We start from the raw sequence: 25804 nt of genomic DNA, 5'->3' as shown, positions 1-25804 counted from the left end.
GAGACAGCCAGAGTTTGTTGAATTCCTCCAAATATCCTGCAGTTTCCCATAACAGATAAACCACAGCTCTGCTCTAGAACTCAGACTTGTACTCTATTGGAAAAACCTATGGTTTTACTGGCTGGTGCTGGCTGAAGGGTGCAAGCAGTGTAGAAAGTTAAAACTTTGACAGTTGTTAGTGCTATATTGAGGAAGAGAAAAGCCAGGTTGGATATAGTGATGAAATTCTTAAGAGGTAGACTGGCAGTAACATAGATTGGAAGAGGTTTTTCTGAATCTTGACATGTTCCGTTTCTTTTTGTGATAGTCTACTTAAGTGGGCCTTACCACCAACTTATTGCTCTTATTCTGATGTCAGCAGCTTGTAGGGTATTGTTTCTAAGACTATGAACATTCCTACCTATTTATTTATTTCCCTCCTTATAAAACCCTGCTTAACCTCCCTCTATGCAATGTATACAATTTTCGCTGATTCCCCTCAGCCATTTTTCCTCTATACCACCTTGAACCAAAAGGCTTTCATGGTATATAAATAAAGATTTATGTTTTGTTATAGAAGGAAATAATATAGTTTGTGAAGGGTCCTGAGTTGGGAAAAGGGATACAGGCTGTTTGGAGGAGGAGAACGGAGCTGTCTTTGAAGAGAAGAGTAAAAGGGGCAATAGAGGCAACTTAGTAACAAAGTAGAAGACCAAAGGGCTCTTTTACTAACCTATTAACCTATGAAAAAACTTGCTGTTACCATGGCTTAACATGGGACTTTGTGTGATAGCTGCAAACTTAACACAACTTGGGGACATTCAGAGCATTTGTTGTTACAGGTGCCATGTTAAATTTGGAGCTATCAAACAGTATCTCCTATTTAGGAGGCAGGAAGGGGTCCTATGCTAACTAGAAAAATGTGGTATTTGTAGCATACTAACTTCCACACCCATTCTCTGCCCATGACATACCCCTTAATACAAAAAGCCATATTGTATTCTGGACCTTATTCCCTCTATACAAGATCCTCCTTCTTTGTTGCTCCACTGAGAGATGGAGTGGAGGAGCTAAGAGGGGCCTGAGTAAGGGGAGGGGGACAGGTGTTTAGAGGGTTGGTAGAAAAGGACAAAGTAGATAAGAGTTGGAGTCAGGGGTGGACTGACAGTGATTTGGGTCCCTGGGCAATAAGGATCATGGGTTCCTAGCCACCTATCAAAAGTGATTAACCTAGATGGAGGCTAGGGGCAAATAGACTCCATACTGTCCCCAGAGGTCAGTCTACACCAGGGATCTCAAAGTCCCTCCTTGAGGACCGCAATCCAGTTGCGTTATCAGGATTTCCCCAATGAATATGCATTAAAAGCAGTGCATGCGCATAGATCTCATGCATATTCATTGGGGAAATCCTGAAAAGCCGACTGGATTGTGGCCCTCAAGGAGGGACTTTGAGATCCCTGGTCTTACACCTACTTAGGAGTAACATCAGGAAATACTTTTTTTATAGGGATGCCTATAATATCCTTCCAGTGTTTATGTTTATTTAAAAATTTGCTATATACCTTAACCAACTAGCAAATCCAGATACTTTACAACCCAAAATCATAATAATTAGGAGGAAGAAGAGAACTACAATATGAACAGAAGAGGATAACCACTCATTCAGCCTCTTTCAAAACCTAAATAGAGACCAAGGGGGTAGGCCCCAGGGAAAAATAAGGAGGCTACATAGGAGAGAGAAAGGAAGCATACTGCAAAGAGACAATGATGCAGACCTATGTTAATTATATGCTTCGCAAAAAAAAAAAGTGGAGATGGTGGAGACAAAAACGCAGGCAGAATTTTAAAAATGTGTGGAATAAGCAAACATGATCCAAATATACCCCCCTTTTATAAAGTCGCATTAGCATTTTTTATCATCGGCCACAGTGGTAAAAGCTCCGACGCTCATATACCGGTAATTCCAATGAGCATCGGAAGTTTACTGCCACGGCTGGCGGAAAAAATGCTAACGCAGCTTCATGAAAGGGGAGTCAGAAAGAGAATGTGATCAACCCAAAACTCAAATGACCGTCATACTGTAGACAGGTCATAGAGGAGTATAACTTCAATTGAGTGTCCATCTTGCTGGGCAGGCTAGATGGATCATACCAGTCTTTATCTGCTGTCATTTATTTTGCCACTATTGTCAGCATACTTGAATTTTGCCATTGATTTTTTTACTCTCACTACCTCTGCCAGGAATCTGTTTCAGATATCCCCTTTTCCTTCCCTCCAATTTCACTTTTAGACCTACTGCCCTGGAGCTGCTCATGCTATAAAAATAACATTGTGTCAAAAAGTGAGATATTACTAGATAACCTGGTTGGACAGTTGAGGATGATGAATAATATTCAGTATTTTTAAAAGCTTTTAAAAAATCCCTATTTGTGGAAGCTTTTTTTTTTTTTAAATAGATGAGAGATACTATTTAATAGGGAGCAGTAGATGCAGGATGAGTAATTTTATATTATATCATTGTTTGCTATTTTTGTTATTGATTTTGAGCGTATGTTATGTATGTATTCTTGCAACCTGCTTAGGTTTTAAGCAGGATATAAGCTTGTTAAATAATTCCCCCTTTTACAAAACTGTAGCACAGTTTTTAGTGCCGGCCGTGGTGATAACAGCTCCGATGCTCATAGAATTCCTTTGAGTGTTGGAGCTGTTACTGCCACGGCCAGCACTAAAAACTGTGGGCTCCTTTTACTAAGCCGCATTAGGGCTTTAATGCGTGGAATAGCGCGTGCTACATTGCCGCTCGCGCTAGACCTTAACGCCAGCATTGAGCTGGCATTAGTTCTAGAAGCGTAGCACGCGGTGTAGTATGCGGTAATTTCCTGCGTGCGCTAAAAACGCTAGCGCACCTTAGTAAAAGGAGCCCTGTGCCACAGTTTTGTAAAAAGGGGAGGGGGACGGATTAAATAAATACAGTGGTGCCTCACACAACGAACTTAATCCGTTCCAGGAGCAAGTTTGTTATGTGAAACGTTCTTTGTGTGAAACGCGTTTTCCCATAACAATACATGTTAAAAAAAATAATTCGTTCTGTAGCATAAAATATGCTAAGATGACATAAAAAAAGATAAATTTTTGGTTATTATTTTTATTTAGATACATCTAAAAACATAATTGTTTTTTAAAACAACACACATTTTTTAAATTTAAAGACAGACTAAGTAGAGTCTAATTTTACAGTGAGAGGGCAGAGTCTCAGCGGCAAAAACTGGGACTTAACTGTTCATTTTTTTTTTTTTTTCTACCGTGTTTCCCCGATGATAAGGCAGGGCCATCAAATAAGACAGCCCCCCCTTTTTAGAAAAAAATGTAAAATAAGGCACCCCCCCGCAAATAAGCCACCCACCGATACCTGCGCTTACCCGAATCGGGTGGTACGGTGGGTGACTCCGTGTAGTCCCTGGCACCCCCGACACGATCGGGGCAAGAGGGAGCTCAAGCCCTCTTGCCCCCCCCGACTCCCCGACACGATCGGGGCAAGAGGGAGCTCAAGCCCTCTTGCCCCCCCCGACTCCCCGACACGATCGGGGCAAGAGGGAGCTCAAGCCCTCTTGCCCCCCCGACTCCCCGACACGATCGGGGCAAAAGGGAGCCCAAGCCCTCTTGCCCCGCCGATTCCCCAACTCCCCGACAATATCGGGCCAGGAGGGAGCCCAAGTCCTCCTGGCCACGGCGACCCCCTAACCCCACCCTGCACTACATTACGGGCAGGAGGGATCCCAGGCCCTCCTGCCCTCGACGCAAACCCCCCTCCCCCCAACGACCGCCCCCCCCAAGAACCTCCGACCGCCCCCCCAGCCGACCCGCGACCCCCCTGGCCGACCCCCACGACACCCCCAACCCCCTTCCCCGTACCTTTCTGTAGTTGGCCGGACAGACGGGAGCCAAACCCGCCTGTCCGGCAGGCAGCCATCGACGGAATGAGGCCGGATTGGCCCATCCGTCCCAAAGCTCCGCCTACTGGTGGGTCCTAAGGCGCCTGGGCCAATCAGAATAGGCCCGGGAGCCTTAGGTCCCTCCTGGGGGCAGGGCCTGAGGCACATGGTCGGGTTGGGCCCATGTGCCTCAGGCCCCGCCCCCAGGAGGGACCTAAGGCTCCCGGGCCTATTCTGATTGGCCCAGGCGCCTTAGGCCCCACCAGTAGGCGGAGCTTTGGGACGGATGGGCCAATCCGGCCTCATTCCGTCGATGGCTGCCTGCCGGACAGGCGGGTTTGGCTCCCGTCTGTCCGGCCAACTACAGAAAGGTACGGGGAAGGGGGTTGGGGGTGTCGTGGGGGTCGGCCAGGGGGGTCGCGGGTCGGCTGGGGGGGCGGTCGGAGGTTCTTGGGGGGGGCGGTCGTTGGGGGGAGGGGGGGTTTGCGTCGAGGGCAGGAGGGCCTGGGATCCCTCCTGCCCGTAATGTAGTGCAGGGTGGGGTTAGGGGGTCGCCGTGGCCAGGAGGACTTGGGCTCCCTCCTGGCCCGATATTGTCGGGGAGTTGGGGAATCGGCGGGGCAAGAGGGCTTGGGCTCCCTTTTGCCCCGATCGTGTCGGGGAGTCGGGGGGGCAAGAGGGCTTGAGCTCCCTTTTGCCCCGATCGTGTGGGGGAGTCGGGGGGGGCAAGAGGGCTTGAGCTCCCTCTTGCCCCGATCGTGTCGGGGAGTCGGGGGGGGCAAGAGGGCTTGAGCTCCCTCTTGCCCCGATCGTGTCGGGGAGTCGGGGGGGGCAAGAGGGCTTGAGCTCCCTCTTGCCCCGATCGTGTCGGGGAGTCGGGGGGGCAAGAGGGAACCAGGCGGAGAGAGGGCAGTTAAGCGCAGTGCCTGCGCGGAAGGATGCAGCTCGGGCGACTTCGTTGTGTGAAACGAAGTTCGTTGTACGGATCAAGACATAAAGTTCGTTGTGCGCAGCGTTCGCTGTGCGAGGCGTCCGTTATGCGAGGCACCACTGTACTTAAATGAATAGTGATCCCAATAGATTTAAATCTGCTTGAATAACTATAATGGTTAGAAAAAAATTCCATCCACCATTATTTAATACATTTGTAAAAAATAATTAAAAATAATAAATAATTATGTCCCACAGATTCAAGTTCTTCCAGAAGGCGGTGAACCTCCAATCTTCAAACAGTTCTTCAACAACTGGAAAGATAAATACGAAAGTGACGGTTTTGGGAAGGTGTATGCCATATCAAGTATAGCTAAAATTCAGCATATCCAATTTGATGCCTCAAAATTACACGAGTCTCCACAAATGGCTGCCCAACACAAAATGGTGGATGATGGCTCAGGTGAAGTTCAGGTAATGACTATAGAAATATATATAAAAAAAATAAAAGAATCTTACCTCTAAATAAAACACCGAGTTCATTTCCTGATTCAAAATCTAGTCTCCAGGTCCCACATTAGATTCATGAGATCTCTCCTGTGACATGATCCTAATTCCTCAGATGTATCTGCCAACCTTATAGCATGAATGGAAAAAAGGTTGGACAAGGTTTTTCTGAATCTTGACATTTTCCATTCCTTTTGGTGATAGTCTACTTAAGTGGACCTTACCACCAGCTTATTGCTCTTATTCTGATGTTGGCAGCTTCTAGGGTATTGTTTCTAATCCAAGTCCATTTTCATTGTCTTCATATTTGGTTGTCTACAATCCTTGATAGATAAACATGCAATTGCCACATTAAATCCATAATTATGACAGTACAACTCCCCCCCCCCCCCACACACACACACAATATCTTACTCCCAAGTTTGAATAATTTAAAAAGGTTTCAGAAGTAGGAAATCTGTTGCCCTCAAAAATTGGGTGACCTATATAAATACAGGGAATTACAAGTCCATATTCCATACAATTCTTGTATATACAACATTGCTCTGAAATGAAAACAATTTGTATAAAACCCTAAATATTCCAGTAAATAATACAAAGAACTAAACAAAATGAACATTTTTGGCTTGCACTCCCCTAAACTCCTTTCCTTGTGCTGAATCTATGTCCAGTAGAACTGGGTCATAAGTATCACTATTTGAAGGCTTCTATGGTATTGCTGTTCTGTAGTTTATTCAGTGATATCTTCCCGGTCCACTGCTTCTCTCTTGTGGCCCAACACTTCTAACGTCAATGCCGCGGCTAAGCTTATCTTCGCAAAAAGTAAATTTGACCATGTCTCTCCGCCTCTGTCCAAGCTTCACTGGCTTCTGATAATCGCCAGGGTCCACTTTAAATGCGCCTGTCTAGCTTTCAAAATCCTACACGGTATCCTCCCTCCCTGTATCCCTCTTTCTTGGAACTCCTCAAACCCTAATACCACCAGATCCACCCACAAATTAAAACTATCCTTCCCCTCATTAAGAGGCATTTTCCATACAGGAAAACTAAGGACCTCCCTCCCCTTCAGAATCACCGAGCTCTGGAACAACCTTTCTTCCCCTCTTCGGAACCTGAGCTCTCTCCAACTTTTCCGCAAACATCTGAAGACCTGGCTATTCTCTAAAATGTGATACTTACTCCATCTCTGGCATTCTAAGCCCTCTAAAAACTCTTCATACTTGGACCTCTATTGGACCCTTTATTGTAGTTCCTTTCTATCCCATCTCCTGTAAACCGTGCCGAGCTCTACGAATGTGGAGATGATGTGGTATACAAACCTAAGGTTTAGTTTAGTTTAGTTTAGTTTAGGCATGGCTGCTACGTCACTATCCAGAATGGACACATTCATGTTCTAAAGCCTGCAGTAATATTTGCAGTGCTTCCCTTTCATTGGGGGTTTGTTGCTGTGTGAGTGCTGGATTTTACTACTGTTATAGTACGGTGGGTTTGCTAAAAAGGCTCTGAATGTGTCTTTGGCAGAGCTTGCTGGTACTTGTCAGTTCGAATACACATTAAGGATCATAATCATACAGATCTAAGGATGTGCCTACATCTAGACTTCAAATAATAGGTGTTACGTTTTACTGTAAATTAGAGAATGACATGGTGACAAAATTCCCCGTCCCCGTCCCCGCGGATAACCGTGGGAAACCATCGTCATGTCATTCTTTAAGGAGAGAGGGAAGAATCAGAGTATAATTGGGCACAACCACTGACCCTCAAGCTTTGCTTTGAAGAATGCTGGTGTAGAAGGACTGAGGTTGAAATAGACACTAGAAAATGACATGGGATTATTTCCCGCGGTTATCTGTGGGGACGGGAGCGGTGATGAATTTTGTCACCGTGTCATTCTCTACTGTAAATGTTATGAGAAATACTTAATCTCTCCACTTATGTTGCTATGTGTTGTATACAGGGTGAAGTTGCATTTTTTAGTGTGCTGTAAATGTCAAAGTGTCTGGTTGAGAACCTGGAGTTTGTAGGACTCACAGACACATACAGTAGAAATTCTTTAAGGGCTTTCCAGAGAAGCCGACAGTAATTTATAGGTTCTTTTACTAAAGAGTGCTAACCAAATTAGCACGCGCAAACTCATTTAATGTGCGCTAATCGAAGTAGCTTGCACTAAATGCTAATGCGTGCATGTTAGTCTATGGATGCGTTAGCGCGCGCTAAATCTGTTAGCGCACCTTAGTGAAAGAGGGGATTAGTTTCCGTTTGTTTTCTCCTTATTTAAGTGACTATTATTCTGTTCCTAATATACACAGCTATTTCTCCCTTTCTTTTGCTACTCTGCTGTTTTCTCTCTTCTAAAGAGATGTCTCAGTCCTGGGTTTCCAGTATACCAAGGTTCAGTTATTACATATACAGGTACATCCACATTATGCCTCTACCTCCCCCTTTTCTCCTCCCCTTCTCTCTCCACTCCTCTCACTTCTCTTTGTAAGTCGCCTTGAGCCTGCTTAGGCATGTGTGACGCAGAAATAGAAGATTAGATTAGATTAGAGTTGTGATTTCTTGCATTTGAACACATAACCCCAAGTTGATGTTCCACCTCCCTCCCTCCTTCCCTCTTTATTGTCTTTGCTTTCTTTTCATTTTATTTCCATGTATAACTTTGACAGTTACCTCACCTCTGCTTCATCTTGTTTTCTCTGGTATTTTATTACCTGAAGTACCGGTAATTTAGGATTTTAATCTATCAAGGCTTACTTTGATTAGCTTAACTTTTTTTTGTGCTTGTGGGAAAGACTGGTTTGTCTTTCCTAAGTTTAGTTTAAATGCTTGTCTAAATAAGATGTGAGGTTTTAGCTATTGACCATAATACCCTTCTTGGATGACTGGAAGCCATCTCTTTGTTGAAAAATTTTAACCTTTACTTATATTGCAGGCCATAATGTACCCTAGGCCTTCTTCCCTCAAACATGAATTAAAGATCTTTAAGAAGGAATTTCTACTCTGTTGTACTGTAGGCAGGAAGCACTTCTGATAAGGTCACTGGTTCAGCTACCTGTCCATCACTTCTCCCCATCTCCTTTAATTAATCTTTACTAGCCCCACATTTATTTGTACCTCAGTCCATAATTATATCAGTTTCCTTCTCTTTTTTATTTTTTTCCAGCTTTAATCTGTACTTTCTAGCCATCCTTGTAAAATGAGGCACATGAAAACATAAAGATCCTCTCTCCTTATAGGTTCCCCTAACTCTACATCTCTTGCTTACACTTCTTTTGATACCTTTGCATTCTCTTCTTTATAACAACGAGCTCCCTCGCCGATCTTAATCAATGTTCTGGGTGCACTAGAACTTATTGTAGCACATTTGAAGGAGAACAGGACATGCTCTGTGATCCACATTCAGAGTTTCTCTTGAGCCAACTGTAAGATGGACTTTCCTTTGCTAGAAACTTCTGTATCAGTGATAGAGGATAAACCCATTCCTGATTTGCATAGGATTAGAGAAGTGGTGATACAGGATTGGATGACTGTGAATAAACTTGCTTTGAATATTATAAAAACAGAGCTAATGATTATTAATAGATATGCTCCCAGTATTCATTATGAGCTAATAGAATCTCAAGGAGTATCCTTCCCTGTCAAAGACAAATAGTACATTCTGAGGGTTGTATCAGATTCACAATTAACTATGCAAACACAAGCATCCAGAGTGATTCAGGCAGGCTTACTTGTATTTTATCAGCTTTAGGTGCTAAATATATTGAAACCTATGCAACCCATGATTGATTTTCAAACTGTGGTACAGAGATTAGTATTGTCAAAATTGAACTATTGCAATGCTTTGTATGTTGATTTGTCACAAGAAAGGTGTGAAATGCTGCAGCTAAAATAGAAAGCAGTACCAAGGTTGGTTATTGGGATAGGTAGATTTGATCATATTATTCCAGTGTTGAAATCACATCATTGGCTTCCTGTACAGTATATTATAGAATTTAATTTAGATTGTTGGTTTCTACTTTAAATCCTTGATTGTCATATATGAGAGAGGCCCTAGAAATTTACCACCTGCCTCTGGCTCCGCGATCTGATTCGATAAAACTGCTTTTGTTGGTTTGTTTATCTAGTTCTGTACATTATGTGGTCAAATGAAAAGCAGGGCTTTCCAGCACAGGTCTTCTTTTATGGAAAAAATGACCAGAGAAACAAATGAAAACATATTTTTCCCTCAGGTATTTTCCCCCTAGAGGCAGACATGAGAATGTGTTGTTTGTGAAGTTATGTGTTGTTTTTAATTATGTATGTTTTATTGTTACCCTCATAGATAATAGGTGGGTTAGAAAGAAAGAAAGAAGAAACTATTATTCTTTGCCTAATTTCTCTTTTTTAAGACAGACAGCTGAGGAAACATGGATTTTTGATTAAATTACTCTTGCTTTCAAACCCTTAATCAAGGCAAGATCAAACAGAGATACAGTAGAATCTCCTGCAGAGGGTGAAGCAACTTACCCAGGACACAAAGCGCATCAGTGGGAGAATTGACATTGGATTTCCTGGCTCTCAGCCTGTTTCCATGCCTTCAGTTCTTTCCTTAATCCAGGATCAACCATCACAGAACAGGAAGCAAGCTGGAAGGGCTTTATATATTTATAAAGTTTCAGCTACCAATTTCCACAGAATAATTTATGTTTGCAGGAAAAACAAAAAACAACTTAAAGAGGGGTTATTTTCTTATTGGGAACTCATCTAGGCTGTATGTATTCTTTAGATATGGCGTGTTGAAAGCAATGGCAGGATTCCAGTAGACCCTGAGACTTATGGGCAGTTCTATGGTGGTGACTGTTACATTATTTTGTACACATATCCAAAAGGACAGATAATCTATACTTGGTAAGTTATTATCTCTTTACTAGTTTTTGACAGAAATTCATACTTATCACTTGTACTTCAGATTGCCCAACTATACTATTAATTCTTTTTTTGCTGTCTGCATTTGATGCATTCCAAAAATACTATTATAGGAACCCATTTGATGAAAAATATTGCATGAATCCAAATTATTAGGCCTCGTGATATAACACTGCAAAACTATGCCTTCATTTTTATCATATTATGCCCACTGGGGCAGGGAAGGTGTGCAGCACAGTAAAAATCCTGAATTCAGGATTTAGCAGAAGGAAACTTCCCCTGTCACCAGAGGGGAAATAAGCTTGTACTCAGTTAACAAACACCAAGATAGCCAGCAAGGGGATAGAAAACACAAGGTTTCCTCTAGGCAGACTTATTCATTCTCAGATAAAGAGTCTGGGCTAGATTCTGTATAGGACGCCTGATCTCAGAACCCACCTAAGAAGCTTTTGAGATATAATAAACATAGCCTGCATCTTGTACGCTTGTCTGCAGTCTTTCTTTCCAAGTTTCCAAGTTTAATATGTATTTGATTAATCGCTTTGTCATTCTTCAAAGCGATTTACAAGTAATTAAAATTACAGTAAAAAAGATATATAAAATAAATAAAGACTGACGGGACACAGACAATTTGACAAGAACTGGAAACAAAAGGATAGGTCGGGGAAGAAATTACAATATATAATTAAAGAGTGGGATACAAAAATGGAAAACACATAAGGAAGGGGTAAAAAATGAAGATGATTTGATATGAGATTGTGGAAAGAAGAAAAGGTTGATTTTAAGACTTATTAAAATTCTTGAAAAGAAAAACTTTCCGTTGGGGTTAAATTGTGAAGGCGTCGTTAAAAAGGAAAGTTTTCAGTTTAATTTTGAATTTTTCTAATGTGATTTCTTCTCGTAAATAACTAGGGAGAGAATTCCAGGTTTGAGGAGCTGTGACTGAAAAAATATACTGCCGGCGCGTATTTATTATTTTTAACGAAGGGATCGTTAATAAATGCTGTTCATCTGATCTTAGAGTTCTGTTAGAAGAGTAAGGGATTAATAATTTATGAATAAAAGCAGGAGTTTTAAAAAGAAGAGATTTAAAAGTGAGCAAGCTAAGTTTGTATAATATTCTGTGGGCCGCTGGAAGCCAATGGGCTTCCTTAAGAAGAGGTGTTCTATGGTCAAATTTTTTAGCTTTTGAAATAAGCCTAATGGATGTGTTTTGTATGATCTGTAGTCGTTTCTTTGTTTTCCCTGTGCTGTTTTGTTTTCATTGCAGACTGTGTTAGATTTTCCCTTTTGTTTTTTCCACAGTATGAATATCCAGGCCACAGTATACAGTATATGGAGGCTGTAGGTTCAAGCCTAGCACTGCTCTTTGTGACCCTGGGCAAGTCATGTAACTCTCCATTGCCCCAGGTACAGATTGTGAGCCCACCGGGATAGATAGGGAGAAATACCTGAATGCAAATCACGTGGAGAAGCATATTCAAAAGAAACGTCTAAATCCGTTTTGGGCCTAAGTCATTAGTCGCCAAAAGTTGGCAGTGTCAAAAGTCCATTCCCAAAAACTACATCCAAAATATTTTTTCTTTTTTGAAAATCGTCTAAGTATACGTCCAGCTGTTTGGTCGGCCAGACCACTAAGTCGTCTATCTTTATACCCCATTCTCGTCCAAAAATTCATCCATGTCAGAAACGCCTAGAACAAGACCTTTTGGACATGGGAGGGGCCAGCAAAGTGATGGACTGGACACCCAGACATGGCAACATAGTAGTGGGGTACCTTACAGGACACTGCTGCGAACTTCACAAAAAGGGTGCCATATACAGATCTCACCACAACTCCCTTATAGGTCATGGTGTGCCCCCCAAAACATCCTCCCAAATCTACTAGACCCACCTATCTACAACCCCAATTGCCCCAGACTACTTAAGCCACCTCTGTGCAGCTCTACTAGGCTTTCCTATGCCAGGTGCTGATGTTCTGGAGGCAGATATGTAAAGTGTTTATTATGATTTTTAAGGGGGGGGTCATTGATCACTGGGGGAGTGTGTGAGTATTTGTACTTTGTGATTGCAGTGGTTATCTGGTCACTTTGGATACCTTCTGGGCCCTTAGACCTGGTTTTCGATCGCCTATGTCACAACGTCCAAGTTCCGATTATACTTGCAATATGACTAAGTCTAGGTCAGGCCACATCCTGCCCAAATCCCACCCTCCTACTCCTCCTAAAATGCCCCTTTTAGCTCTGGGCGTACAGCAGCACTGAAATGGCCTAAGTCGTTTTGAGATACGTCTAAAATCCGGTTCGATTATCGCACTTGGATGACTTGTCTTACTGATCATCCAAGTGCAGATTTAGGCTGGTTTTTAGATGTAATTCCGTTTTGATTATGAGCCCCTTAGGCTATAAGCAGTGAATAAATACTATAAATAAATATCTTGTGTTCTTCATCCATATGACTTGAGAACATTGTTTCTTTTACATATTGTGGCGACTCTTCTACTAATTAGACCTGTTTTTCCTACACAGGCAAGGAACAAGTGCAACAAAAGACGAACTGACAACATCTGCCTTCCTGACTGTGCAGCTGGATCGGTCTTTAGGAGGACGGCCTGTGCAGGTGGGCACACTACATCTTATTCCATTAAGGGACAACCTGCAGTAAAAAATGTGCATTCAGTTGTGATAGTACACAGTGATGTGACAGAGCTTTCAGTAAATCTAGCTCAGCATACATTATTGGCATTAGCACATGCCAATATCGTAAAACATGTTGGTAAATCTAGCCATATTTTATTTCTATGTATTTAAATTCTCCAGCACCAAAGCTCAAATAAGTCAATCTTCTTTCTGTCTTGTTTCCGTAGTATCCAGCTTTTGCATCCATAATTGACCACTGAGAAAATGAGTGTGTAAACAAGTGTGATCTTCGTTTGGAGTGTTAGTTTCTTGCCTTTGAAGTACTGGCATATGATGGGCATCTTTTACAAAGTTGCGCTACTGGTTAGTGGCGGACTAAATGCGAAAAAGCCATGGAAATAGAATGGACTTCTTTGCAGTCAGTGCACTACTAATCAGTAGCACAGCTTTGTAAAAGCACAATATATGTAAATCACTTTGGTTGTACCACAGAAAGGCAGTATATCAATCCATGACCCTTTATTCTTTTACCTTTTATACCAGTGGTCTTCACTCATTTTTAAACTGGCCTCTGGATCACCGGGGATTGTAAGAGGCACACTGAAGAGGTGGGAGGGAGGTAAAGAAAGGCACAGTCAACTAGGGTGGGAGGGATCCCTCCTGTCCCAGCCCACCACTGGACCATCGGGGATTTTAAAGGTAGGTGGGGAGGTGGGAGGCTGGGTAAAGGTTTTTCGAGTTTGCCGGGATAGGAGGCGGGAGGGATCCCTTCTGTCCCAGCCCACCAGGTCTTAGGTAGACCTGTCAGAGGCCTGCAAGGCATTGGGAGGGAGGGAGAGAAGGAGAGGGTACAGGGCACAAGGCAGGGAGGTAGAAGGGACAGGGTGGAGAGACTGGCAGGGCTGGAAGGGAGGGGGACTGGTGCAGAGCCAGGGAGGTAGGGAACTGGGTACAGAGCCTGGCAGGGCAGGAAGGGAGGGGGGCTTGATGCAGAGCCTGGAAGGGCAGGGGAGGGATTAAGGGAGTGGGGCTGGGTGCAGAGCCGGACAGGGCAGGTTACTTAAATATTAACCCCCTCCCCCCTCACTCCTCCAGTTTATATTTGAGTCAAACCTTGGTTTATATTCTGGTCGGCTTATATTCAAGTAAATACGTTATTTCAGGCATATGGGGCAGCGAGCTGAAAGTAACAAAATCTGGAAGTGAAGGTGAAGGGTACAGACAAAAGCAATTTGTCTGAGGAAAGAAGTTCTCGGGGAGGTGTATAAAGAGATAAGAGAGATACTGAGGAGCTGCAGAACGAGCACATTTGTAGGTTAGTAATAGGAGTTTGAATTGTATGCGAAGCTATGTAACACTGTGGTATCTGATGATTCAACAACAATATCACAAGAGTGTTACATGATCCATTTGGATGGTTTGAACAATATAGGGATATGAAGTATGATATTCTTGAGTAATTATAACCCCCACATTGCGTGCTTTTGATGTCATTTATGATGCAGTCAATTTACAATGTTCCTTTTTACTAGAGGATGTGAGAAGCTATAAGGATTTGCCTGAAGCGAAGTCAAGCAAAAGAGGCCCAAAGCCATGCTTATGAAAACCAAAACACAATCTTTTTCGGCATGTATCAGTGTTTCTGCAGGAAAAGGAACCGGATCCAGTTGTTTGCCTTCAAACTGCTAGCAGGAAAATAGGTGTGAAAGCAAAATATAGCCTAGATTTATAAAGCAAACCGATCGTATACCGATCAGTTTGAGACCCCTTAGCGACCCCGGCCCGATTCACTTACCTCTCTTCCAACCATCGTCTGATCTGCACATGCAAATGAGGGCAACGGCACGCAAAGTAGGCAGGGATGCGATTCACTAAAGAAAACCCTGCAACACTGACTGGGCTGGCCGATCAAAAAAAAGCGACTGCTGAAGACCCTTTCTGGCTGCCCTGCCTTCTGCCGCCCTGTTTTCTGCCATGTCAGCCCGTATCCTGCAGCCCCGAACATGCTGCCTGCCTGCCTGCCCCGAATGCGCCTGCCTTCCTGCCCCGAACACGCTGCCTGCCTGCCTGCCCTGAATGCGCTGCCTGCCTGCCCTAAATATGCTGCCTGCCTCCCTTCCCCACACTGCAAGCCCGTGGTTTTAACCTGCGGGCTTAAGCGGGTTAAATCCATGGGCTCCATTAAAACGATTGCTTTAAAAAAAAAAAAAAAAAATCTATGCCGGCCCTGATGGTCTGCGCATGCGCGGGGATCGCTATCGAGTGATCCGGGAAGGCAGATGAGGGCGTTCCTCCGATTGCCCTCATCTGCATATTGGGGCTTTGTGAATTAATTGGACCTGCCTGAATCGGGTACGCATCAGGCCCGATCGGGCAGGTTCGTGAATCTAACCCTATGTTCTGTGGTATTCTGGGGCAGCAGAACATTGCTCTCTAGTCCCAAAGCTCTCTAGTTACTGATGCCTTTTTTAGTGGGTGGCCCCTATGGTCCATCCTATTATGCTGCCTGTGCTGATATTTAAGGAAATTTTTTCTAGCATCCACTGAGAAAAAAAAGCTCCATAGTGTAACACAGCAGCTTGTGCATAAATAGCTGGTTTACAATCTATGCATTATCTACTGGAAAAATGTAACAGCATTGCAAAAATGGTGAGTGCACAAGCTTGCTAATTTACCACACTGGCATGATATTTAGGGGGGAATTCATCAATGGGTGCTTAGATACCCATAGGAATATCATGGGTGTCTTAACATTTAGGGCTCCTTTTACTAAGCTGCGATAGCGGTTTTAGCGCGCGCTAGATGCTGATGCCAGCATTGAGCTGGAGTTAGTTCTAGCCGCGTAGCGCAGGTTTAGCGCGTATGGCAATTCTGCCCGCGCTAAAAACGCTATCACAGCTTAGTAAAAGGAGCCCTTAGCGTGCTTTATTCTTTAGTGCATGCTTAGCGCCTGTTGATGAATTTCCCCCCTTCGTGCGCTAATTCCCACATTTATTGCATGATGTGCTAGGGACAGGAACGGAGCAAGTTGCGGAAAGAGAAGAGGCATGGACTGCACATTGCAGTTAGTGCACAGTATTTAGTGTGCACTGTCACTGCAGTTAGTGTGGGTGCCCTTAACCTCCTCTTGAAGAGCAGGCATATAAGTGCAAATACGAAAGAACTTAACACACGTTAAAGATCTTTTCTGTGTGGCAAATGTATGGAATAACCTGGGCCGCAGGCACCTTAAGATTGTTTGCCCCGGGCCTGGCTTTGTCTCTCGACAGTCCTGATAGAATCTAGGGACGTGCGTACTCTTTTCTGCATGCATGATGATTCTCGCAATGAGCGCACTATTGGGAGTATGTGCACTTTGGGGAAAATTCTATAAATGGTGTCTAGATTAGGCACCACTAGAAGCTGGTAATCGAAGACGCCTAGCAACGCCTAATTGAATTCCACACACAAAATTTATTTATTTATTTAAAATTATTTGCAGCCTATTTACAAGTCTAGGCAATTAACATACAACAAAGTACAATGGCAATACACATAAAAATCATAAAACATCTGAACATCTTTACATAATCTTAAAATTACATCTTCAAAAAGACGGTTCAAAGCTGGTGCCAACCACAGCCTAACACCTCCACTGCTTGTGCCAAAAGCACGTGCAAATAATACAGTTTTTACCTTTTTTTCTAAATTGACAAAGCACAGTCAATTGACGCATACAAACTGACAAGGTATTCCATAGAACTGGGTCCCGAACTGACAACATGGAATTCCTATTACCAGCAAGTTTAACGGTTACTAAGGATGGAATTTCCAATATCAAACTGTCAGCAGACCGCAACTCACGAGTAGGGGAGTACCACCGAAAAAGTGAGTGAACAACTGTAGAACAATTGCATTGAAGCACCTTGAATATCAAACACGAGATCTTAAATTCTACCCGCATTTCAATAGGCAGCCAATGAAGTGCGTGTAATATCGGGGTGATATGATCAAATTTGGACACATGTGCAATAAGGTGAGCAGTGGCATTCTGTGCCATCTGCAAGGCACACAGATGTTTTTAATTGGTTTAATTGACATGGTAATCAAGCATGCCATTAAAAAACAATTTTTTTTTTAAATTCTGCGAGGAATACATGAGGCACCTAACGACACCTGTCAATGCGCCTAGTGATGCCTAACTGAAAAGTAGGCATGGTTAAGGTACGATTTATATGATCAGGCCCTTTGTACACTAAGGGGGCCATTCTATAACTTGGTGCCAAGATATAAGTATATTACATTAGTGATTTCTATTCCGCCATTACCTTGCGGTTCAAGGCGGATTACATACAATTGTCATGATATTACAAAATACATAAAGTGGATTCCATGAGACTTGTCAAGATATTAGAAGATACATAAGGAGTGGTTTGAACATTTTTGATTTACTAGTAAGTAAATAGTAACGCAGGTGATGCTTGGGAGGATCTGTTTTTGTTATATAAGTTTTTTGTGTTTTTTGAAGAGTAGGGTTTTTGTTTCTTTTTTTAAAGGTTTTGTAGTCTGTGTTTGAAAATAGCAAAATCGGTGAACTGCCTGTCCAGTTTTGCTGCTCTGGTGGCCAGAAGGTTGTCATACATTTTTCTTCGTTTGACATTTTTGGTTGGCAGGTGTATGAATGGTGTGTGGGTTCTCCTGTGTCTGGTTGAGGTGGATTGAGTTAGTCGGTTGTTCCATTAGGTTGGGCTGTCTCCGTTTATGGCTTTAAATAGTAGTCAGTGGAATTTGAAGTGTACTCTTGCTTGTATAGGAAGCCAGTGAGAGTCGTAGTATGCCTCAGTGATGTGGTTGTATTTTTTCAGCAAGTAGATGAGTCTTAAGGCTGTGTTTTGTACTGTTTGTAGTTGTTTTATCATGGTTGCTGGGCAGGGGAGATATAGTATGTTGCAATAGTCTATTATGCCTAGGATGAGAGATTGTACCAAAAGTTTGAATTGTTTTCTGTCGAAGAATTTTCAAACTTGCCTTAGTTTCTCATAGTTGTGAATGATGTTTTTATTATTTTGTTGATTTGTGGTTGCATGGTACAGCCTCTGTCAATCAGTATTCCAAGGAGTATTAGCGTGGGTTGAATGGGGTATGAGACCGAGTAAGTACCACAATGGTACTATTAATGCCAATTGCATAATGGCTTCAGGGCATGCCTAATCTCCTACAATACTAGTGCAAAGCCACAGGCTTACATTTGTGGGTAAGGAAGTCTCGGTTAATGGGGAGAAAACATATTCTCTTGGTTTGGAAGGGGCATACCACCCAAGTGTGCTGGCAGTGGTAGAACTCCTTCCCTAATCTAATGCATATGGAAAACCTGCAGGTTGGTAGGAACTGTTTAATTGAACTGTTTAATTTTGATCAGGGAGAGAGTTTCGGAAAGGAGTTTGTTGAGGGTTGTAACAAGGGAAGCAAGCTATGGGGTAGGGAAGCTGAGGGTTGCAAATGTATTATTTGGGAGCGGGCGAGGGTGTTCAGGAAATGAATGCAGTGTCCTACTGGATGTATTTAATTATTGATATAAAAAAGTACTTCTGTAGGAAATGTAAATTAACTGAAAAGACTAACAAAATATAAAAATGTAAAAATGTTTTATATTACAATAGAGATATTCAAGTTTAAATAAGAGTCCTCTTTTAACTGGCTCTAGGGCTCACTTTCAAAAATGAAAAATGTCCAAAAAGAGGTGTAATGGGGCAGATGGACATTTTTCTTGCCAAACCCTTCAAATTTACTATTTTCAAAATCCATTTTGTAGAAAGATTTCTATGGTGGATATCTGCAGTGGCTCTAAATCTAGAGGGGTCATATTGGAGGCATGGTTTTGGCGGAACTAGGGCAACCTTATTATTTGGATGTTTTTCTTCAAGAACTGAATATTTTAGAAAATGTCTAGAATACAATTGTGATATTTGGGGCTAGACCTGTTTTAACAAAGAATAAGTGCCAAAAATGTTCCCAAAACTGACCAGATGATCACTGGAGGGATGAAGGCATGAACTCCCACACACACACTCCCCAAATGTGAATGAAACAGTACATACCTGCCTGTATGATAGCTTCAGATGCTGTGGCCAGTTCCTAGTAGAACAGCAAACAGGTTCCTGGAGAAGCCTTCATTTACCGGCACCGGCATGTCCTGTGGGCTGTGTGCCTTTGCCAGATGGGGTAAGACTTCTGTTCGGGCTGGCGGGGGATGCCGGTTCATGCAGGGGGGGAGGGGAGAGGCGTTCACAAGCAGGGGGGAGCGATGCCGATTCTCGGGGGGAGGGGGGATGGAGCAGCGCCGTTGGCCTCGGGGGTAGGGGGGTGGGGGGGAACAAATCAAGCAAGTTTCCCTTACTTCCTATTGGGAAACTCGCTTTGATATACGAGTAATTTGGTTTACGAGCATGCTTCTGGAACGAATTATGCTCGTAAACCAAAGTTCCACTGTAAAGGTGACACTTGAAGGCATAAGGACTATTGGTATGGTATACAGTTGGGTCCAGTTATGACTGGGTTATGAGTGGGTTTTGGAGCGCTCTCCATACACTATCGGGGGTTATGGTGAGATGTGTGTACCTGGGCCTCTTTATATGAAGTTCACTGCAGTGCCCCCCTACGGTGCCCCACTGCTCTGCTGTGATGTCTATGTAGCCAGTCTACTAAAAAAGCTGGCCCTTCCTACATCCATATGGCTCGTTTGTGCATTTTTCTTTTGGCCATGGTTTTATTTTAATGGTTCAAAAAGACAGACACACTGACAAGCACATCTAAGAAACAGCCATTTTCAAAACAAAAAGATTTGACATTTTTCTGTTTCGAAAATGGTCATGTTTGCTGCTAAATATTTGTGAGTATTTCTCAAAACACCCAGTCTTGGATTTGGACGTCATGTTGAAAATGCCCCTCCATGTTTACAAAAGTACTACCTCATTACATTACAAACATTTACTGCAAGTCTCATTTTATTCCATTTGCTAATAATACACAGTAAGAATATTAACCGTACACATGGTAATGACCTTTAATAAATTTAGCCCAAACAGACCAAAATTAACAATGATGCTAAAAGATATAAATTGAGTCTTTCTGTTATGTAACTTGTTTCACAGGTCCGAGTATCTCAAGGCAAAGAACCAGCTCACCTTCTGAGTTTGTTTAAAGACAAACCACTCATTGTTTACAAGGAGGGGACATCGAGGAAAGGAGGGCAAGCAATTGCTTCTCCTATCCGCCTCTTTCAGATCCGTAGGAACTTAGCATTCATCACCAGAATTGTGGAGGTAACATCACATGCTTTACACATTGCACAAGCTATAAAGAGAGAAGCTACCCAGTTTGGATTGCAAATTTACACCACCCCCCTTTTACAAAACTGCAATAGCGCAGACCGGCGTGCTGAATGCTGTGCGCTGCTCCCAACACTCAGAGTTCCTATGAGCATCGGGAGCAGTGCAGAGCATTCAGCGCGCCGGCCTGTGCTAAAAACCACTATCGTGGTTTTGTAAAAGGTGGGGGAGGGAGGGGGGTTGGAGTTGGTTTCCACGCTTAAAGAAAGACAGATGAGTACCCTAATGATTGGAGCAGTGGGCAAGGAATCAGAAGGCCTATACTCAAATTCCATGGCAGATCCTTGAGGCCTTATGCATGTCATTTAATTCTCCATTGCCTCAGGTTGACTAGGTGTGGCACTGGCAACCTCACCCCACTTAGGACCTACCATAGAAACGGTCATGGTTGTGGCAGCACCCATAAGCCATTCACTCCTTGGTGCATGTGCCTAGGATAGGGTTACCATATTTTCTCTGGGAAACCCTGGACACATGACCCCACCCTTTTCCTCCTCCAGCCCCACCCCATTCTGCCCCAAGCCCCACCCCCCACAAAGCCTCCTCACTTCTTCCAGACGAGCTCCAGCCACGTCTGAAGGGCCAGGAGCATGCGCGGATGTGTGTGATGTCATCTGCACATGCTCAGAGGCCCTCCAGATGTGGCCAGAGCTCACTGGGGCTTTCCAAAACTCGGACAAATGCCAGGTTTTGGAAAGTCCGTCCAGGAGCCCGGACAGTTCTCTAAAAAGAAGACATGTTTGGGTTTTCCCAGACATCTGATAAACCTAGCCTAGGAGAGGGAAAAGGGGAAGAATATTCTCAGCAGCTTTCCAGGAAAAGGGTTTTAAAAGAATCTATTTGTTGACCCAGAAAATCCGATCATAGTTATATTGAAGTTTAGGTTACAGATCCAATGAGTTTCATTTAGCAGTTCAATGGACATGATGATCCTTGCTTTTAGGCCCATCCAAGATAAAGAATGACATGGGAATATATTTTTCCCTGACCCTACAGGAACTTATTTTCCCGTACCATCTCAGAGAGTTCTTTTCCTGTCCCTGTCCCTGTCCCATTCCTGCAAGCTCCATCCTCATCTGCACAAGCCTCAAGCACCTTAAAATCATAAGTGTTCGAGGCTTGTGCAGTTAAGGCAAAGCTTACAGGAATGGGGCAGAAACAGGAACAGCGCAAAACTTCCTGCGGGGACAGGGAAAAATTTGTCCCCGTGTCATTCTCTAGTCCAAGAAGTTCAGTGAAATAATATAAAATGCCCAGGTAAACTCCATGTCAAACATGGCAGTAGAAGCTTCAAGTTTTATTAAAATTTGATATGTACGCAATGACAAATATTTCAAAGCATATTACAGATTAAAATAGGGGAAAGACTTTGCAACAATTTATTACCAAATAATATGTACATACAAAATTCAGTACAGATACAAAAGGAAACAATGGCTAATCATGGACTTCCCTAGACTCCTCCCTAAGGAAGTCCCTGATTGACTGAGGTGCCCCATTGCTGAAACCGCGAATACGGAGGTAGAAGTGTAGTGTAAAAAATCCCCAGTGGAAGAAGCTCTGGAAGTTTTCAATACACCAGTGCTCAGCAGGCTTAATTTTCAGGGGATCAACCTGGAATGCAGTTCTACCACTTCTATTTTCAGCCTCCAGAGCAATAGGTGGTGGTCTGCACAGCCCCTTCCTTCCAGGAAGCCTGAAGGGAAGAGAAGGAGAGGGGTTAAATCTGAATCAGAGCACTGAACAGTCACTATACTTCCTAATTCAGTCCATCTTCTCTTGGTGCTCCTGTCCCAAGCCCACTCCCCCTCTCTTGCTGCTCTACACTACAGTCCTATTTCCTTTTGTCTACAAATTAAGCCCTGGCGCTCATTCTGTGAACATCATGCAATGAAAGCTTTGAATAAAGTGTAACCTCTGGTGTCAAGCATCCTACGTAGGCAGCTGCCTAATGCTCATGGAGTGGGAACCAGGTACACAACTAAATTTATTGATTTATGGGACCAAGGCCAGGACTGCGTAAATATTCAGGAGGCCAAGTATAAGCTCAGACTTTTGTAATTCTCCCAAAAAACTTGGTCGATTCAGCAAGCTTCTTCTGAACCAGAATCTTGCTAATATCTTTAGAGTCAATTATAATTAGAACAGTGGCAAGATAAGAACATGGCAAATAGAACAATTTCTGTGGCAAAAGTATATACAAAGTTTATCCACTACTTCATTTCTGTATTTCACAGTGCTTTACTCCAGTAAACTCCTATGTTCTATCATTGGGGGTGGCAGAGGTCAAATACAGTTCTTTATCACAGTTCTTATAGCTGGGGGCTGATAGGATTAACAGTTCCCTTTATCAAGAATGGCAGTGCTCTTTTCAGTTTGTTATCACTTACAATTAGCTGGCTCATGTGATGGAAACCTAGGGATACTGAGCTTCAAATGATGATTCTCCGATTAGGGTCATTTTAGCTGTGCTGTAACATCACACAATTGTCCTACAGAGTTGATAAATACTTTTAACCCTTCAGCCTTGAGATGTTTCTGGTACGTAAAGGATTGTGACCAGTGGGCCCATGCTCAAAACCCAATACTGATGCAAAAGGAGATTAGCACCAGCAATAGTTGAAACTACTACAGCCCATTGCTGTAGTGGTTTCAACGTGTGTGCTGAAACCATTAGTGCAGACCACATGTAAATGCTTTTAAATGCAGGGGTAGGGAACTCCGGTCCTCGAGAGCCATATTCCAGTTGGGTTTTCAGGATTTCCCCAATGAATATGCATGAGATCTATTTGCATGCACTGCTTTCAATGCATATTCATTGAGGAAATTCTGAAAAACCGATTGGATTTCGGCCTTCGAGGAATGGAGTTGCCCTTGTCTGCACTAAAGTCTCCGATTGTCACTAAACCGGTTTGACTGATTTACCAATTGATCATATTGGCCAACCTGATGCACAAATCAGTTCACTGGTTTTCCGTATGATTGCTCAGTCTCAGATTCTGGTATGCAAATGAGGGCATTAATATTAAAACCAGCCATCCAGAATCGGATAGGAAAAGCCGACAGGTCTGCCTGTTTTTAAATTTTATTTTTTTTCTATGGATACAGTACCCATCAAAAAAAAAAAAGACCTGGCCCACCATGCCAGCCCCCACCCCACGACGACCCCAGTACTAAAAGAGGCAGGAGGGATGTTCACTCACTCCTGCTATGGCAAATATTCCCCCGCACCACGTACCCCCCAACCAACCCCTCCCCTTCCCTTCCTCGCTCTTTATTTTAAAAAAAATCAGCAGGAGGGATGCCTACCGGATGCACCCTCCACACTCCCCTAACCTCCCCCGTACCTTGAAATTAATTGACAGCAGGAGGGATGCCCAGTCCCTCCTGCTCCTCAGGCCCACCACAGCAAAATGGTGGGCCTTCCCCTTCTCAGTGCCATGGGGAGGTGCATAAGGCCCTGATTGGCTCAGGAGATTAAGCAGTTAGGGAGGGGCCTTAAGCATCTAAGCACATCAGGTTCTTAGGCCCTTCCCCCTGGCACCAGGAAGGAGAAGGCCTGACATTTTGCAGTGATGGGCCTGAGAAGCAGTACAGAGTGTGCATCCCTCCTGCTGTCAACTAATTTCAAGGTATGGGGGAGGTTCAGGGGGGCCGGGGATCATCTGGTGGCAGGATGGAGTGGGCATCCCTTCTGGCTATTATTTTTTAACAAAGGGGAGCGAGCAAGAGGAGGGAAGGGTCGTGTGTGGGGGGGTTTGGTGGGGGGAGTTAAGTTCAGCTGAGGGATCATCATATCAGGAGGGAGTGGGCATTCTTCCTGCCAATCTTCAATTGGGGGATTGGTTCGGGGGGTATCAGGGGTTTAGGAGTGCTGGGGGCTGGCATCAGGAGTGATTGGGCATCTCTCCTGCCAATTGCGGTATCGGTGGTATTGGGGTGTCGGTGGGGGTGGAGGAGACCATCATTATACACACAATATCTGTGCCACTTAGCTGTTCAGGCTTCCCCAAACCAGCTCTGCGCATGTGTCAAAGTCGCTCTCAGAGCGACTGGTCGGTTGGGATTACAATGAACCTCCGTGCAAATCATGGAAACTTGTTGAAACATCGATTGCTTTTCTACAATCGGTCAAAAAATTGACCAACAGCAACTCACAAGGTCTTAGCGACCATATTTAGTGCATCAAGTTCTAAGTATCCTGTGGCATGCACACAGCATGCTAAAAAAACAAAACAAAACCCCAAAACCAAAATAAAACACTGTTATGTGTGTTTAGTGCCAGCAAAAATTACATTAGGTGCAGGGCAGAATTAGAATGGTTGATTGAGAAAAGGAGAGTCTAACCCCTTCTCTCCCACCATCCTGAACACCCTGCTCCGAACAGGCCCTAAAGAGGCTTCCTTTGCTGGCCTGCTCTTAAAATAAATTCCCTGGTGGCCCGGTGGATCCCCACCCAACTCCACTTACAATTGGCTCTGGAGATCCAATGGACCCTGTCTCCCCCCCCCCCAACCCCCCCCCCAAAACAAAACACCTAGTCAAAGCCTGGTGGTCCCAGTGGCCAGCCAGATATCCACCACCACCACTACCACTGGAGTCTTTCCTGGTGGCCTAGAGTAGCCCTGGCCCACCCCACACCCCTACAGCCCAAAGTACCTTTGCTAGTAGGGAGGAGGGAATAGACATCCTTTCCTCCTCCCTCCTGGGTGGCATCATCAAAATGGCGTCACCCAGCCCTACCCTGCTCAGTGCATTCTGGGATGCACTGGGCAGGGTCTAACTCCCAAATAATGTTGTTTGCCTTAGCAAAGTTATGCATTAGCACAGGTTGCAGGTTAATAGTTCTATTAATTTCACTGGCACCTATTTACTAACTATGTGATAATGCTTGATAGCATATTAGTACATTTTAATAAGTAGATTGCTTAGTGAACACATGCAGCAAATCTATTACAAACAGCACCACAACAATGAAGTAAGTAGGAAAGAAAATAAAAGTATTTACGATAGGCCCAAACAATGGCATGGTAAGGGGGTTGGGGGGCTGGCACTGGTAGGCGTCAGCCTCATGGGGGCACGGGCACTGGCACCGGGGACTCTCCTCCTCTCTACCCACTGCTTACCTCTTTAAAATATTGCTGGCATGAGCAGCATCTTCCACTTGCTGCTTGCACTGACCTCAGCTCCATTCTGACGTCGCTCCCTGGTCGTGGAACTAGGGCGTGATGTCATAAGGGCGCCAAGACTCGTGCCGGTGAACATTTCTAGAGGTACATGGAGTGCGGGAGGCACTCAAGTGGTGGGGAAGAGTGGGGGGGGGGGGACGAAGCACGGCGCAGTGTGGAAGAGTAGGGAGATGCGCTGTGCGGTGATGCCAGGCGCCAACTTCCCTCGCCCAAATAAAAAGAGCCAGGGTACTCCTTCTCCTCTGTCAGCTGCACAGATTGCTCGTCACTTTGTGGTTTTGTATTGTGTATGGTTATACAAACAGATACCATGAAAGAATCCCTAATTTTCTTAGCAGGTTTATCAGGAACTCCTT

General features: G+C 43.9%; 1 protein-coding gene and 1 long non-coding RNA gene across 4 annotated transcripts in view; one reads left to right on the top strand and one right to left on the bottom strand.

Annotated features, from left to right (window-relative positions):
• SCIN (scinderin) overlaps positions 1–25804 on the top strand; it is a 182002-nt gene that overhangs the window by 127302 nt on the left and 28896 nt on the right. The window contains exons 8-11 of the mRNA XM_033931002.1: positions 5100–5315; positions 10114–10235; positions 12782–12872; positions 20023–20193. Coding sequence (XP_033786893.1) covers positions 5100–5315; positions 10114–10235; positions 12782–12872; positions 20023–20193 — 600 coding nt within the window. The remainder of the gene's footprint in view (positions 1–5099; positions 5316–10113; positions 10236–12781; positions 12873–20022; positions 20194–25804) is intronic.
• Positions 21538–25804, bottom strand: part of LOC117354112 — a 48145-nt gene continuing 43878 nt past the window's right edge. For all 3 annotated transcript variants that reach the window (XR_004538117.1, XR_004538118.1, XR_004538119.1), the window contains one exon: positions 21538–21955. This is a non-coding gene — a long non-coding RNA (uncharacterized LOC117354112). The remainder of the gene's footprint in view (positions 21956–25804) is intronic.

Source organism: Geotrypetes seraphini, chromosome 2 (assembly GCF_902459505.1).
Source record: "Geotrypetes seraphini chromosome 2, aGeoSer1.1, whole genome shotgun sequence".
Lineage (NCBI taxonomy): Eukaryota > Metazoa > Chordata > Amphibia > Gymnophiona > Dermophiidae > Geotrypetes > Geotrypetes seraphini.
This window is presented reverse-complemented; position numbering and strand designations above follow the sequence as displayed.